The sequence below is a fragment of the Lontra canadensis genome, unplaced genomic scaffold (genome assembly GCF_010015895.1).
Source record: "Lontra canadensis isolate GAN:19392208 unplaced genomic scaffold, GSC_riverotter_1.0 scaffold11, whole genome shotgun sequence".
NCBI lineage: Eukaryota > Metazoa > Chordata > Mammalia > Carnivora > Mustelidae > Lontra > Lontra canadensis.
This window is the reverse complement of record NW_022631005.1, coordinates 3,398,939-3,415,825: the sequence shown is the minus strand read 5'-3', so window position 1 is coordinate 3,415,825 and position 16,887 is coordinate 3,398,939. Positions and strand designations below refer to the sequence as shown.

The 16,887-nt window shown below is 44.4% G+C and overlaps 1 protein-coding gene across 13 annotated transcripts in view; it reads right to left on the bottom strand.

The window, feature by feature from the left end:
- Window positions 1-16,887, bottom strand: part of OSBPL6 (oxysterol binding protein like 6) — a 206,490-nt gene that overhangs the window by 48,838 nt on the left and 140,765 nt on the right. For all 13 annotated transcript variants that reach the window (XM_032855984.1, XM_032855983.1, XM_032855987.1 and 10 more), the window contains 5 exons: window positions 11,778-11,900; window positions 9,219-9,272; window positions 7,921-8,034; window positions 7,616-7,786; window positions 4,915-5,047 (listed from right to left, as the gene is read on the bottom strand). In XM_032855984.1, the coding sequence (XP_032711875.1) occupies window positions 4,915-5,047; window positions 7,616-7,786; window positions 7,921-8,034; window positions 9,219-9,272; window positions 11,778-11,900 (595 nt within the window). The remainder of the gene's footprint in view (window positions 1-4,914; window positions 5,048-7,615; window positions 7,787-7,920; window positions 8,035-9,218; window positions 9,273-11,777; window positions 11,901-16,887) is intronic.

Below are 16,887 nucleotides of genomic sequence, written 5' to 3'. Positions count from 1 at the left end.
GCCACCCAGGTGCCCTATTATTATTATCTTAGAGTGAGACAGCAGGTGTGTGCATGATTGGGGTGGGGTGGGGAGGGCGGCGGAGGGAAAGGGAGAGAGAGAATCTTAAGCAGGCTCCATACTTGGTCTCTGAGATCATGACCTGAGCTGAAATCAAGAGCCAGCCACTTAGCCCATTGAGCCTTGTGGTCACCCCTTAATTTGCATTTTAAAGAACAAAACTGCATCATAAGCACCATGCTAATAGGGACATTATTTCACATTACCCACCCATCGAGACTTCTCTCTAGTGACTATTACCTTCACGCTTCCTAATAAGTGTGACTAACATACACAAATGGTGTACACAAGTAGCGCGGAAATCTGGAAATGGGGCTTCAAACCATCACAATAATATCCACCCTTTTCCTAACAGAATGGAAAGAGAACGTTGTAAATGAATTCATTCAAGGGCAAAAGACCTAAAGTTAAGAGTCAGGAGACAAGGACTGACTTCACGTTTCCTGGGGACAGGAGCATATACCTCTCTTCTTCCTGGCTTAGAGTGGCAACTGTGATGGTAGATGAGGAAGTTCAGTGCGTACAGGTCGTACCACGTGTGATCATGCTGCTGGGGCCTTCCGTTGGAGGAGGCCACGCCTGTTCCCACCACTCCTATCGCTTGAAATGCGGAAGAGATGAAACCCTTGGCAGGACTTCGCCGCCTAAGTGTCTAGATGTGCATACGGGTTATAAAGATTTGCCAAGGGCAACAAAAATATCTTTAAAAAAAAAAAAAGAAACCTCTAGAATTTCTTTAAATTAAGATGAAATCTAGTTTTAGAAAAGGTGGAAAAAAGAAAAACTATGCCAAGAAAAAAACTGCTGAGATAGTTTAGAACAGTGAACAATTTACTTATTTTCTAGCAATTTACTTATTTTCCCATCATACCCTAGCTTGTTCCAAAAAGAAACAAATAAATTAAAGTATATCCAAAGTTAACCATTTATTATTTCATTTAGGTATGGTTGATGGAAGACGCTGTATACCCAGCATAGTTCTAAGTACAGGGATTATCACAACCAAGTAGGACTCATGGAATTTACATACTGGTAAAGATATGCAAACATTCTATATGTTAAACAATTATGTATGCATCTTCAGTAGTGGCATACAGAACACTAATTTAACAATTTGTCTCCATGGGAGCCAAGCAATTCCCTTACATACTTGAGGAGATCTGGATTGACATAAGTTCAGATCTATGAATGGTTTACCACTTTGAGTATTAAAACTGTAAATCAGATATGCTATGAGTTCCAGAAGATGCTATGTGATGAGCTTCTGAAATGCAAACTTCAATCGTGGGAACTCTCTATGAAATGGTCAGGAGAGACCAAAGAAAAGTGTCATGGGAGTTTGGAAAATAGAGTTAGCATGGTTTGAAGTCATCAGAGCACACGTAAAGGAGACAGGGAAACCTTTTCTGGGTCTGGAGGATTGATGGAAAGGATTGAGTAAAAGTCAAAAGTGGAGAAGGTCAGAGGGGTGCCAAAGCTCAGACAAGGGGATATGCAAGGATGTTCAGGAAACAGCAAATAAGTTCTGTGGGGCCAGTGCAAAGCGAGGTTGAAAGGGCAGGTGGGGCCTGAAAGCTGGAAGGTGGACGTTAAGTGCCGGGCTAAGTAGTTTGGGCTCAAGCCGCAGAGCCCATGGAGAACCGTGAAGGAATTTTGCATAAAAGCTATTTAAGGAAATACCAGTCTCGAGGGAGCAGTCCTAGTGGACAAAAGGCTGCCTTTGGGGTTAGCCAAACATCTCACCCAGGGCAGCTGTGTAATCCTGGGCATTTTCCTTAACCTGCACGCATTTTGCTTTCCTCATCCGCAAAGTGGGGAGGCATAATACACCTAACGTCTCGTGGCTGAGTGCTGCTAATTGCCGGCCCAGAGCTGCAAACATGGTCAAGAGCAGCAATTTCCCATGAGCCTGTGAGAGACAGAGTAGCAGAGCAAGAGACTGAGTGGGGGAAAGCCAGCCGGGAGCTGCCGACCCACCAGAGGCTGGGTCTGAGTCAGGAGGCAGAGACTTGAGAGAAAGGGCAGATGAGGGCCTGGGGAAGGCACGGGTGTTTGTGGAGAAATAAGAGAACTCTGCTGTGGCTGGATGAACAACACGGTGGGAGGATCAAAGATCCTCCGAGGTCTCAGGGGTTGTTAGGACAGCAGCAATGACAAAAGCAGGGAAGCCCAGCGGCTGGGGCCATTTCAGGGAGAAGACAGAGGCTGGCTTCAGACAGGCCGAGGAGGGGGCACGCCAGAGAGTACAGACAGACAGGGCCACCAGCAAGGAGAGGCGGTGGGATCGGGGCACAGGCTGGATGCGGAGCTGAGATGTAGAGAGCTGTCGGCCTTTTTGAGAGGAATATGGTACCTATGCTCTGGAGTCAGACTGGCCATGCTCGGACCCCAGTGCCACTGTTGCTAGCTGTGTGAACTTGGTCAGGTGAGCGGATTTCCCTGTACCTACGTTCTCTCACCCGTAAAATGGCCTTGAGAGGACTGAATGAGTTGCTGCATATAAAACACCCGCAAGAGTTCCTGTCGCATGGGGCCAGGTACCTGTGAGCCCCCGCTGCCCCCCTCCTCCCCGTCATCACCATCACCACTGTATCAGAGATCTTCTCAGTTGAAACTATGACCATGCCTGTCATCTCCAAAGTGCAGAACACAGTCCTTAGAATCTAGCTGGCCTGGGTTAGCCCGGCAGCCTGCCAAGTATTTGCTATGTAACATGAGCTAGTTATTTCACCGAAGTATCGGGTTGCCCGTCTTTAAAAATAGGGTTCACAATCCTGCCTGTGTACTACTGTGAGGATTTACATAAAAACAGGGATGTAAAATGTCTGGTCCGTAATGAGCACCCAATCGACTACAGTCACTCTTATGGAAGCTGAAGGCAGAAGATTCAACCTTGATCATCTCCACAGCCAAGGCAACCAGAGGAGAATCCAGTGAAACAGGAAAGAGAAGCTGAAGAAAAAGGGAAAACTTCATGGGGCTTAAGGAAGAAGTCTCATTAGAGAAGGGGCCACAGGGCGGGTCAGAGGATGAGGTCTGAGAACTGAGTGGAAATCAGATGGCACCTCGCTACCAAGAATGCCATCTTCATAGAGCAGGAAGGGCAAACATCAAATTAGGGAGGGAAGCTGGAGGCTAGGGGCAGAGAGCAGAAGTGAATGAAAGAGAGAGGCTGTCCCCGGGAGAAGAGGGTAATCATTGCGCTGAATGCTGAAGGAAACAGGAAGGCAGGACGGAGGACACAGGTGGAGTAGGCAGGATGGGGAGAAGGAGGAGCACCCCTGAGACAGGACAGAAGGCACAAGGGAGAGGCCACAGAGTATTCTGAAGCACACAAAGACAAAGGCCTCCCTCGCTCCCCCACCAGCCAGGGGCTTTCCTGGCATCAGAGCCAATGTCTCTTCATTTTGGTCAGAAGAATGGATTCTGTCCCCATGTGTGGTTCCAAATCTGCTCAGCAAAGCAGGCGGCCAGGCTCCGTGCTGTGAGTGTGCAGGAGGCGGCGAAGTTAGAGGAGAGGCTGAGCTGTTGAGAACGGCAGCTGAGGCAAAAACCGCAGCATTTTAGGAAAGTGAAGGTCCGGCTTCTTTCCCCAACCCGAAGCTCATATACTGGAATGTCTGTGTGTGTGAATACGTTCAGGTAAAACCCTCTTAATGGAAAGGCAGCTTTATGCTTATAACATCCCTCTTAATATCATATTTTCACATAAAGATTGAGTTTGGGATGTGGCAAGGGCTAAGCCAAATGCTGCAGACATTGAGTTCATGCACATGCAGAGCAGAAAAAGAATATTTTTTGTGGTTGGGATCAATATGTATTGCCCGATTTCAATTTTTATTTATTTATAAAAATGTTATTTGTTTATTTGAGAGAGTGAGCAAGAGGAAGAGAGAGCATACAAGCAGGGACAGAGGGAGAGGGAGAAGCAGGCTCCCCACTGAGCAGGAAGCCCTACATGGGGCCGATCCTCAGGACCCTGGTGTCATGACCTGAGCCAAAGGCACACACTTAACTGACTGAGCCCCCAGGTGCCCTGCAATTTCAATATTTCTAAGTGAGGACATAAGAAAGTACTCTAACATCTACTTTCACCATCATTTCATAAAGGAAAAAAGATTTAATAAAAATCAGTTAACCCCATATCTTCATAAAATAATTTAAAAAATTAAATCAATGTAGCAATATTAAATACTTGCTATGCTGTTCTTGTTCTCTCAGTTTTGAAGGTCAAAGGAAAACTGTCTCTTAGAATGGATATGGTCTGTGGCAGTTTGGACCAAAATGCTCAGGCGAATTACAAGGGAGCAGCAAAGTTTCTAGAGAGCAAGAAGCTCGGAGAGGGCATGGTGTCTGAGTTCAGAATATTTAACAACGGACGCAGAATGGAACACCAGTGACAGAGAACTGTGGAGGACAGGTGCCATACGCTTGTTCAAGGGCAAGACGAAGCAGCAAAGGAGGCAGCTGGAGAAGGGACCCAGCAACAGTGGAGAGCCAGGTGGGGGCGCTCTGGGGGCTGTGCTTGGCCATGGGATTGTCCCCAAGTCTGGGGAGTGGGAAGCTCATGAAAAAAGAAGGGAGCAGGTGGTGAGGTGAACCTGCAGGGAGGAAGGGGGCGCAGGGCGGGGAAGGGCGGAAGCAGTTATAGCAGGGGTGAGAGTGGGAGAGAAGGTACAGGTAGGGGAAGCTGGGGTCACAGGAAGGGGCAGGGCCTCATGTGGAAAAATAAGAACAAAGAAATGTGGAGGCCATCAAGGAGGCTGGAGGGGGCAAGGTGCAGCGGCTGTGATTTACCGCTCTCATTTCGGTTTTGTCGGCTTCTCCTGGGAGCCCAGAGCGGGACAGACTAACCTTCCGCACACCTGTCCATTTCTTCCGAGTCCTGTAACCAGGCTGCCACTTTGCTCTGGCCTGTCGTGCAGGTCGCGGGGAGGCTGTTGCTGCATGGCAAAGGAGACTGCCATGGAAAGCTGTTTGGTGGCACCTACGATGAACAAAGGGGGGTGTACGGGTGAGTAGGAACCTGTATATTTAGGTGAGTTTTAAAATTTTTTTGAGGTATCCTCCAAGTGACCTCAGAAAAGAGAGGAAGAAAGGGCACACTCAAAATCCGAAGGAAGCTTCTAGGCTAAACCTGGACATGCCCAGCGAAGCCCAAATTCATAAGAAATGACACTCATTAAGCAGCTCTCCCCACCACACAGGGAAGGGGACAACGCTTAAGCAAGTATGTGACAGCTCATCCTCCTAAGGGCCTACCAGCTTGAGGAATTTAACCGGCTCAGCAGGCTTTATCTGACATAGGGTCCTTACGCTGTACTTTAAACTCAGGATTGAAGGCCTTTCCTTCCCAAAAGCTCTCTGCTCCCTTACCATCAGCTCAAGGCCTCGTCAGCCACATGTGATTCCTAAATACATTGCCCACCACCAAGCAACCCTGGAATGCTTTGAATGCATTTTAAAAGTTGTAGTCTATAAAAAGGCAGTCTCAGCAAATTATTATTACCCACAGCTGATAGACTTTCCAGTAAAGGGATTTTACGTGATACAAAGTCGCAGGAGGTAAAGAGATAATACAGTGAGTTCAATGAACACTTAGTTGAAAGCAGAAGCTTACTTCTGAAAAAGCTGAAACAACTCTAAAACTCCATATTTGACTTTCACATTCAATTGTAATTGATCGTGTCTGTTCTAAATCATCACGAACTGAACGATACACATATTTAGCAAACCCAGACTTATTTATTACCCACGCAGGGCCACAAACCAATTAGCGTTCAGGAGTCTCATAATTTGATACTTAAAATGCAAGGCAAGGGATTAAAAAGCTCTCTTCGTTCTTTATTGCATCTTGCGAAACGTAATGGCAGTCTTTCACCAAGTTCCATCTTGGAAGTGTGTCATTCATAACTACAGCAATAGACCTTCTACAAAAACCAGAGTTGAAGGGCTTTCTTATTCCAAGGCAAACAGTGGGGAGGAACTGGTTTGAGTTCTCCATTCTCAGCTATCACCCAAGTTATTTAATAAATAACACAAGGGATGAAAATAATACATCTTTTATCAACAGTCTATGCTCAAGATGCCCGCAGAAGCAGAAGAACCAAAGGATGAAATATTCAGATTTTAAAAATATCCATCTGGGATATAGTTCTTGTTTAGCTGGGATGAATTCTGGGATTCATTCTATTCTGCGGCGAGAATACAGGGGCCCAGAGAAACCAGAGGATGATCTTAGTCATCTTATGTGGGGTCCCTCAGTAAGTGCCCTATTGCCCACCCTCTGCCCTCCTGGTTCCTTTTCACTTCAGAACTGGTTAGTATTAGGGTTAAACCACTACCCTGTTCCTAGGAGGGTGACCTTGATGGAACAGTCCTTGGCAAGGCTATAACCAGAATGAAGTAAGGTTTAAGAGCCTTGGGAAATACAATTAATGGGATTTAACAAAAATTACTTAAGTAACTTCCATTGAAATACTGAAGAGTGAATACAATAGTATTTCATTTCATCTGATTTGGCTGATCTTGAAGATTCCATGAGGTTTTTCAGTGTTATGCTAAGGAAACTTGGAAATATATATTACATACATCCATAAGTAAGAAAACAGAGAAGGGCAGAGTCTTCACTGAAAGGTTCTTAAACCCAACTCCTGATGGTGGCCCATTATTCTCAGATGTCTGTGTTCTCAATGGCAGGTGCCAAGTGGCAGCTGGAACATCCCTGGTCATCACAATGTGGCTATGGTCCAGAAAACTTAATTATTGAATCAAAGGCAGAGACAGTGGTCTCCCTGCCTCTTGTCTTCACCTTAGCCTTTAACTGGGAACACCTCTAGATTTTCAGCCACATAAAAAAATGAACTCTTAATGTAGCCCAAAGAACAACTTCAGCCTCCTTTAATTCGTTTGGTACCTGGTGTAATGGGAAGGGCACGGATTTTGGAAAAGGGAGATGAGGATTCAGATTCTGGCTCAGCTGTTTCACAGCCATGTCACTTCTGAAAACATTTTTTTTTTTTAACTGTCTCTGAGCTCGGGCTATATACAAGATTAGAGATGAGTGAATGTCAAATGGTTAACACAGTGCCTCACCATTCAGTCTACTATGTGTATTAGGGTCACATTCTCTAGCCAATTTACCCTAACCTCATGAGGAAATTCAATGGTCTCTCTCTGGGTCTTGTAATATAGTACAGCTCCAGGCAAGGAAGCAAGTTTCATTTTTAAAACTTTGTGGTCTTCTTATTACTACTCAGGAAGATACCAGTTTTTAGGGGCCGGTTAACCAAATGTTCCTAATATCCCTACAAAGTCATAAAATTAGGATGTGGTCCATTCATACAAAGGACAAGTCATTGGTAATTCTCTTGGTGATCCACATTTCTACCTAATCTATAACTGTGATTAACTCTGATGCCCAGTGTCACTGTCATCCTGAGGATTAGTTGACAAAATAAACCTTCTCTTCCTGGTTTGTCAAATGAGACCCAGTTATGTGCCTACATAATTGCCCAAGCAAGTTCTGGCTGATTTTCATATAACAAAGTCACACCTTTCCATCCACAACAGAAACGTTGGCAGCTGGTGAGGATTCGGCAGTGGAGGTTGAAGGAAATATGTGAAAACTAGCATCTCTCGGTGACCTGACAATTTCATTCTGCCGGTACAATCGATGATGGCGGAGTTTGGAGACCCACGCATCAAACCAGTCCTGGGATTTCACCTGAAACAAAGAACAAGAAGAGACAGTAAGGGTGGAACCAATCTCCGATTTACCACTGGCACAGGCAAGTGAATTCCCCTGATAATGGCAGAGAAACTCTTCTCTGTTCTCAAACTATTGAAAAGTGACTTTACCTTCAAATGATAGATGTGCTCTTCTGTGTCAAGGTCTATTCTCCGAGCTTTCTTTTTAATTGACATGACCGAGAGTCCGACATCGATGCTTCCGTGGACCTTCCCCTTTTGAATCTGAAGTCAGAAGACTAGTAAATAGGCTAGAAGGATATATGACTTTCTCTGTTTCTGTACTGAAGTGAGAGTAATGGAATCTTTAACTTATCTATGGGAGATGGAATACCACACCTCCTTTACAAAGAGAAAATGGTTTAGGTCCTTAATCTGAGGACAGCTGGAGCTGCTGTGACTTCCCACCAATTTCAATAAACAAGACTATTCATTTCTTTTCCTTTTTTCAACTTTATTTGTTTTTAATAATCTCTACACCCAAGGTGGGGCTTGAACTCATGACCCCAAGATCAAGAGTCATATGTTCTATCAACTGAGCCAGCCAGGTGCCCCAAGACTACTGGTTTCTTAGTCCTGTTTCTGGCATAATTTACAATGCTAATTTTCATAATTCTGGATTGCACAGTTTATATCCCCCAAAAAGCTATGTTTAGTGGTTCCTAAAATAACTATGGTCAATCTTTGACCTACAACCCAGAATATCCCTCAAGTAATCAACCAGAAGCCAGCTGCTGAGGCCGAACTGGGCAGCTGGGACTAAGAGCCCAGAGCAGTCAGTGCTTCCTCTGGTTGCCCTTTTCTGATCAAGGACACACGGCTAATTCGATGGAGGAGATGGGGACAAAACAGAACCCTGACTTATTTCCCTCTGCCACACTGACAAGACGGACGGTATCTTCCAGTTTTACATGCAAACAACTACTTATTTGCAATGATGTTAGTGAGTTAGGATTTTCAAGATAAAAGGATGCGTGAAACAGAAATGAAGTTCGTAAAATAGGTTTCAAAAGGATATAGATAAGAACAAAGGTTGCTTTAAATCTCAAAATAAAGCACATAAAGCATAGCTTATTGAGAGATGCAGGGAAAAAAAGTCTATTTGGGTTTTTTCTCCAAGACAGAAGGGGTCATTTTATTAGCGTATCACATGTAGGTTTAACCTTCTGTTCTTAACGACACCCATGACAATTGTTAAATTAAATCTTCATGCTCCAGTTAGAGATTTTTATGCTAGCGTGAGCACAAGCATAAAACACACCTTGCCTGGAACATAGAAGTCTGGGAGCTTGTTACATCTGACAGGCACACAAATGCACAAAGCTGGGAACTACGTCACAAGGCTTGCACAATGGTGGTGTTTACTCACTTTAAAACCATCTTTGAAACATGTCCTGCGTGCTACTTACATCGAGTGGTGCCTTTGAATACTTTAACATTCCATTATCCAGGACAAAAAAACGCTGCAAGAACCAAACAAGCCCCAGTTACCGGGTGCATTCTGAATCATATAGAACAGTCACAAGTGTGAGGCTAATGTGGCTTGGCATTTAGCAATCAGTATGTTTGATCATTTTCATGTATTTGAATTCAGTGCACCTGGTCATCGTTGGTCACATTAACTGGTCAGGAAACCTGAGCTTGAATTTCGTCTCATCAGCCTACTAGGGTTTTGGGTTTTTTGCTTTGTTGTTGTTGTTGTGGTTGTTGTTGTTGTTTTAAACACAATCCAGTGGGAATGCAATCTTTCGTCATGGTTTTCCTCGGAGGGAGTGGGGTTGGGGGCTAGAATCTCAGATCCTCAGCCATGATTTTCTGAATGAATCACACTGGGGTGTTTTTGAAAGTGAGAAATGAGAAGAACTCAGTTGAGGTCACAGTGATTTTGTGAGGAGCTTCACCAGAGGGACTTTTTTTCACCCTGGATGTAAACTCCTACATTTCCCTGGATACCATGGAAAATTCCTGAAAATGCTCAAGTCTGGTACAGGAGTCGGTGAACTAGATCTATGAGTAAGAAATTATCTGGAAAGTTTAAGAAGGAGCTTTAGCAATATACTTGCATCTCCACTTAGCAAAATGCTTACATTTCACTTTTAGTACAAGAGATTAAATGTTGTTTCTGAGTTACTTTAAGAGCAAAAAAAAAAAAAGAGAAAAAGATTTTTGGCAGTTTTTGTCTCCTCCAAGATGCTCCTGGTCCAGTCCAAATGAATCTAGCCATCATTGCTTCACAAACACTCAGGAACCCTCTGCTGACTTCCTTTCCCTGGGCAATTCACAAGGGAAAGAACAGCTCTCAGGACCCAATCGAACAATGGGTCCAGTGCTCTCCTATAGTCTCCACAGATGCAAGGAGTCTTTCTATTGTTGGAAAATTACTCTGCTGGGAAGGTTTTATGCGATTCGGAAAACTTAGCTGCCTCGGTGGCAGGGGGTCAGGCTCAGGTAATACTCTGCACGGAACTCAGAGAAGGTCAGAAAAACCCCTTCGACACAGGTTCTAGGGCAATAAGTGAGCCTTGGAAGAAAGCATCTCCACAGCTGAAAAACACTTCATTACTCAATCACCCATGGCTAGGGCTATCAAACAGGCTATTACTTGAATAAATATTTGTGGCATTAGAGCCCGGGAGAACAGGCAATGCAAGTGAGAACCTCTTACTATTTACATAGAAAAGTGCTCAAAGGCACGGCCCAGAAAGAGTGGCTGTTGAACCACAGCCAGTCTGACTGAGATGTGGACCTGAGAATGCGATCAATGAGCGATTCAGAGAGCATGGGTTTCTTTGACTTTTTTTTTCTCTTTTTCCATTTCTACCTATCAAAGAACATGAGCGAGGATCATCTATTGTGTGATCACAGGGGAAGAGATTAGCAGGGCCACTGATTCGAGGAACCGCAAAGTGGTGAGGCCAGCATGAAAAACACAAGGTGATTCTAGGAAGGAGTATGGCCAGGTGGCCAAAATCCAAGGAAGAATAAGGGTAGAGAGAAATTCCAGGTATTGGGATAATATTATGGCTTCAAGGGAGACTGAGGAGGCTTCTGACAAGTGACAAGGAACACTAGTCAGAAGCTTCTTGGACCTGTTTTTACTTCACCCTCAGAGACAGGGGACGGGGGCAACATTTCCCATCCATTAACTTTAAGTCTTTCCCTTAAATAGCAAAAAAGCTATTTCCTAAGAACCCAGTGATTTCAGAGACAGTACTGGTGGTCTATAGAAGGGCTGATATTGAAAATGGAGGACAATTTTCTCCTTCTTAGCACTACAGTATTCTCGTTATTCAGGTAATTGCAACAGCGCAGTACCAAATACTTGCTCCATAATTAAAACTGGAAGACAGAGAAAGGATGTGGGGCAGGGGGGAGAAGAACAAGCCACATCCTTCCGAGGGCGGTAAACAGACTTCCAAGATCAGTGACTGAGCATCTCCAGTTTGCACTGGTAACAATCATTCCAAGACTTCATCCCAAGGACTTACACAGACATTTGTGTGTGAGGATGGTCATCACAACACCATAATAGTAAAAAAAGTCAGACATATCCTCCATGTCCAGCAATAGGAAATTGGTTCAATCATGGTGGAATATCTAACAAAAATCCATCCACTGGAACATATGCATGCATTTAAAAACATATCTTTAATAAGCACATAGTCCTATTATTATTTTTTAATATTCATATTATTTCTAAATGGAAAACAGCAGAGTAGACAACATGTACAAGCTGGACGTTAACTATCATGTAAAATAAGTTTTCTCTGCATACCGATATTACAGATCTCGGTCTTCAATAGGTATAATAGGTTGAAGCCTATACAGTTAAAAAAAAAAAAAAAAGGAAAGGCTGTAACAATTACTTTATGCATGCAAACATACTCTCTGATTTCCACCTAATGACACCAAATAAGATCCTCTCTATGACAAAGACGATCTGAAGGTGAATACGGTGAAAATGGTACCTTGTGCCAGCCTTTTAAAGGCCACTTTCTTTTCTTCAGCATAAAGCCTTCATGCTTGTCTGGTCTCTGGACATTGGTTTGGCCTATTTTCAGCCCTTCTATAATTTCCCAGCTGTCAGCTTCCTGAGAGAAAAGAAGAAAAACTAAATCACATGTTTTTCAGTGTTTGATGACACGGTCAAAGAGGATTCTTAAGTAGAAGCTGCTTTTGAAGGAACACCAGACGCACCAGGAGTATGAACCACATCCTGGTGCAAAGTCTAACATTCGACACAGCATTGTGCTGCTAAGTGAAGTTAAAATGAGTTTCCAGGTAGACCTGGATGCTCACAGGCCCATCTGAGAGGGCTGGCTGCTGGACTTAGGGGCAGAATGGAGTTTTGATGTCATGCACTTAGAAGGTTTAAAATACAATTTTCCAGAGAGTTCATCTCTGGGCACCAAGCCACTTTAACAGTTTAAGGGAAGGCTGTTTTGATGACAAGTGTTCAATTAGTGCAGAGTCCCGGCCTTCTGTGCAAAATGGAAAGGCCACAGTGTTCTGAGTGGCCCATTACCTACTCAACTAGAGGTGGTGCCATGGGCTCCACGCATTTCAGAGCTCATAGGACGTGCCCTGCTCACCACACAACCCCCAGAAGTCCATGCTTTTGAAGACACACATCCTGAGAAACACGCACGCTTAGGAGCCCACGGAAAGAGCACCAGATCTCAGGCCAGAAATCTGGGATCCTAGAGGCTACATGATCATCCTCCTTTGTTAAAAACAGACCAAATCATGGTTTCTTCTTTTAAAGATGCATTCTGTGTGTCTATGATGTCTACATTTTTTAATGAGTTGTCAACATTTAAAAGTCAGAAGATTTCAGATGTAAAAAACATCTGAATTTTGGGGCACCTGGGTGGCTCAGTAGCTTTAGCAACTGCTTTCGGCTCAGGTCATGATCCCAGGGTCCTGGGATCGAACCCGGCATTGGGCTCCCTGCTCAGTGGGGAGCCTGCTTCTCCCTCTCCCTCTGCCTGCCATTCTGCCTACTTGTGCTCTCTCTCTGTCAAGTAAGTAAATAAATAAAATCTTTTTTAAAAAAAATCTGAATTTTGAGTGTCTTATTCAAGTCTATGAGATCTGGCAGCACTGGGCCTGCCACAAGGGAAATCGTCAGCTTGTCACAGTGCCCCTTGGGCCTGTCTCCATGTTAGATACGTGGCCCTTGGCAGCATTCCAGGTTTTCAGATCTCTGGATCAGGTGATTCCTAAGGGCCTATGCAGCTCCAAAGTAACTGCAGACCTGACCAATACTGATATTCTAGATCTCAGGCATGTGATGCAATGGGGCAGCAGAGGCAGGAGCAACAATGTCATGCCCCACACACAACGGCTCCAACCTCTCCCATTGCACAGGGAAGCCCAGTCTCTCGGGGTAACTGCTCGGCAGGCTCAGCTTCGGAAAGCTGGGTGCAGCGCCACCCATGAGGGCAGGGCTCTCTGAGGAATGCCCCATCTCAAACTGACTTGGGAAATTGCCTTCCAATTTTATTCCTGATTCTATCAGGAATCATCCTTCAACCACAGACCAGAGGCTTCAACAGGAATGGCTGATGCATTGCACCTCAGGGCAGATGGACCTGCTGGTGTAAAGGTCTAGGTGGTGGCTGCCCAGAACCTGCTGAAGGACCGTGAGGCTCTGACAAGAACCAGAGGCACAGGTGCCATGACCAGTTACTGATGCTGGCCCCGGGGGTGGGAAGGGAGGGGCTGATATAGTTACCTACCATTCCCCCTTTCCTTTTTCCCTCCTTCCATCCCAGAAGCCACTTGCCCTATGGCCAAGTCACATCTCTGTTTAAGGTCAAGTAGGTATAAACAGGGGTGTGTTTTTTCACAGTAAGTTATGTTTCTAGGACATGCAGCCGAACATTGCTTCATTCTAGCATCACCAAGCCTAGGAGACACTCCTGGCTTATAAAAAGCCCCCTCAGTCAACATCATGCCTCTGTTCTTCCAAATCCAACTCTAAATGCTCCCCCCACTGGACAAAGAAAACCAGTCTGAGACCAGTGCCATTTGTTTGTCTACTTGGTCATCCCTGAGGGGTCCCCAGTGAATGAACTATTTACCTTGCAAAAACACACTTACTGGTATCCACTTATCAGCCTTAAGAACCTTTACAGTATTTGTAAGTGTCTCCTTACACACAGCTCAAGAAGTAATTTTCTACTTGAAGATAACACTGTCAGGAACTGTGTGACTGAGCTGGTCAAAACTGTTAATTAGATAGAGCAATTTATTAATTTTTTTTTAAAAGAGAAAGAAAGCGCACAAGCATGGAGGAAGGGGCAAAGGGAGATGGAGAGTGAGAATCCCAAGCAGGCTCCATGCCCAGTGTGGAGCCCCATGCAGGGCTTGATCTCGTGTCCCTGAGATCATGACCTGAGCCAAATTCATGAGTCGGATGTTTAATCAACTGAGCCACTCGGGCACTGCTAGATATAGTAATTTTTTAAGAAATATTTCTAATGAGACAATTTCAGGCTGTATACCATGTTTTTTTGTACAATACTAGTGCAGGTGGCATTATGGTCCAGAGCACAAAGTAGGGTGCTCTGGTATCCCCATTTTAAAATACTGAACTGCAACTTAACAAATCAGCATTGCTTATGAATGTTAGAATAATTAGAGAAAATACTAGGTTCTACTACCACCAGAAAAGTAAATTAAAATTTTCATAAAAATGATAGCTTTCTACTGATTTCTTTTTTTAAAAGTTTGATACAATCACGTAATTAAAGAAAACTCTATATGTGTAAATATATTCATTAGTGTTTTCTGTTCTTAGATAGCAGCTGTATTTAATGACATTTCTATTTTTAGTAGCTCTATCCATGGATAGCATTTCTAGAATAACATTTTCATTTTAAGCTAGATCTTATTTGAAGGCTAGTATTCATCTTTGACTTATTCTGTGTGTGTGTGTGTATGATGTGCGTATATATGTGATATGTGTGTGTATATACAGAATGTGTGTATACATATTCTACACATATATATGTATATATATTTATATATAATGTGGTGTGTGTGTGTGTGTGTGTGTTGAAGAATACACTGGAAAACTTGTAAAATGGAAGTATTTAATAAGTATAGTGCTTTTTGGATTTTTTTCTAATTAAACACAGGCTATAATACCAACTTATTGCTATGGTACTATGGCTACTGATTTCTATCACATAAGTTGTTTTTTTTTTTTTAAAGATTTTATTTATTTGACAGACAGAGATCTCAAGTAGGTGGAGAGGCAGGAAGAGAGAGAGCGGAGGAAGCGGGCTTCCCGCTGAGCAGAGAGGCCCATGCGCAGCTCGATCCCAGGACCCTGGGACCATGACCTGAGCCAAAGGCAGAGGCTTTAACCCACTGAGCCACCCAGGCGCCCCTAAGGTTTTTTTTTTTTTTAATTTAACTACAGAGGAGGGGAAAAAAGGGATGAGATAGAAAAGGCAAAAAATTAAAATGTATTTTTAAACATAAATGCAGTAGCTCCGAACAAATAACTCCATTTGCTCTAACCAATGTTACTAAAGCCAAAGGAAATTGAAAAGGATCCTAATACAGTTCTTACATTTAATAAGCTGTCAAACTGACAAAAAGGCAAGGAGGTAAATCCAGAGCAAACAACATTCTCCCTATTTCAATTATAATGCTGATGATAATGTTGTAAATAAGGTGCGTAAGATATGGAAACCGCCCATCTCAGTACTTACTACCACCCACCTCTATGCCTAGTAGACTAGGTTGACCTCAAGAAAGTTAATATCATTTTCTGAAAACTGAAGAATTTTTTTGTAATTTCAACTGATCTTAATTTTCTGTTTTAAAGTCTCCAATTTTCGTTGGTTTACTTATAATAGAAACAGGGTCAAAAGCCCTAATGTGATCATATCAGGACTTGAGTCAGATACACAAACATTTTTGCTGTTCCAGAAATTTGAAATACGCTTTTTATCTAATAATAACTAAAAAGAGAAAGTCACCGGATAACAGCCCTAGTCTGCTCAACAGAGACATTTCCTTTCTCCGGAGTATCTCTAGATGCGGGATAGCCGGGGGCAGGTGGTCTGGGAATGTGCTTCCGAAGGTGGAAACACCAAACAAAGAAGGTCAACAACCCCTGAGTCAGGACGCTGCTGCGTACTTCAGCGTTCTTCCACCACCCACTGGGGCCCAGGAAGCCTGTCTTCTTGCAAAGGCACTGAGAGAGGGTGAGGTGCTATGGTCCCTGGAAAGGATGGGATCCTCTGATTTCATGAGGCCCCCGGAGATACGGTACCTATGAATACAAAACCCACCACAACAAGAGTAGCAGTCCTAGAGCAGGAGCCACGGAGGAAAATGGGAAGCGGATGCTGTTGGAGCCCGACCCAGATGCCCGCATCAGGCCAGCAGATCCTGGCCCCAGCTGCCTGGGCGCGAATCTCCCTCCTCCACAGCTGCGGCATTTACAGCTCAGCCTCTCCCTCCCTCAAGACACTCACCTACTGAAGGACACAAGAGTACAAACAGCTGAGGGAACAAAAAGTCCCTGCCTCAGGGTGAGAGCAAATCTGTGGTCCAATCCATGCTCCGGGGCTCACCCTGGGAACGGGGTCCAGGGGGAACTCCAGCGCAAACCCCTTCCTGCCAGCACTGCACTGCCCTCGCCTCTGCTTCTCCTTGCTCCCGAGGGCTCTCCCTCAATAAATCACAAACCGCCTACGCCCAGTCCCCCTTCTAGACGACCTGATGTAAGACAGAAGGTAAGCTAAAGTAAGAGATGTCGTAAGCACAGGGACAGGCTGGGGCGGAGGGTGCATCGGGGAAGGGGGGTGAGGAGCAGCCTTTGAAGAAGGAGTCCTGTGGGCCTGGCTTAGAAGAGTAGGAGTTTGGGGCGCCTGGGTGGCTCAGTGGGTTAAGCCTCTGCCTTTGGCTCAGGTCATGATCTCAAGATCCTGGGATCGAGTCCCGCATCAGGCTCTCTGCTCCGCAGGGAGCCTGCTTCCTCCTCTCTCTCTCTGCCTACCTCTCTGCCTACTTGTGATCTCTCTATCAAATAAATAAAAATTTGTTTAAAAAAAA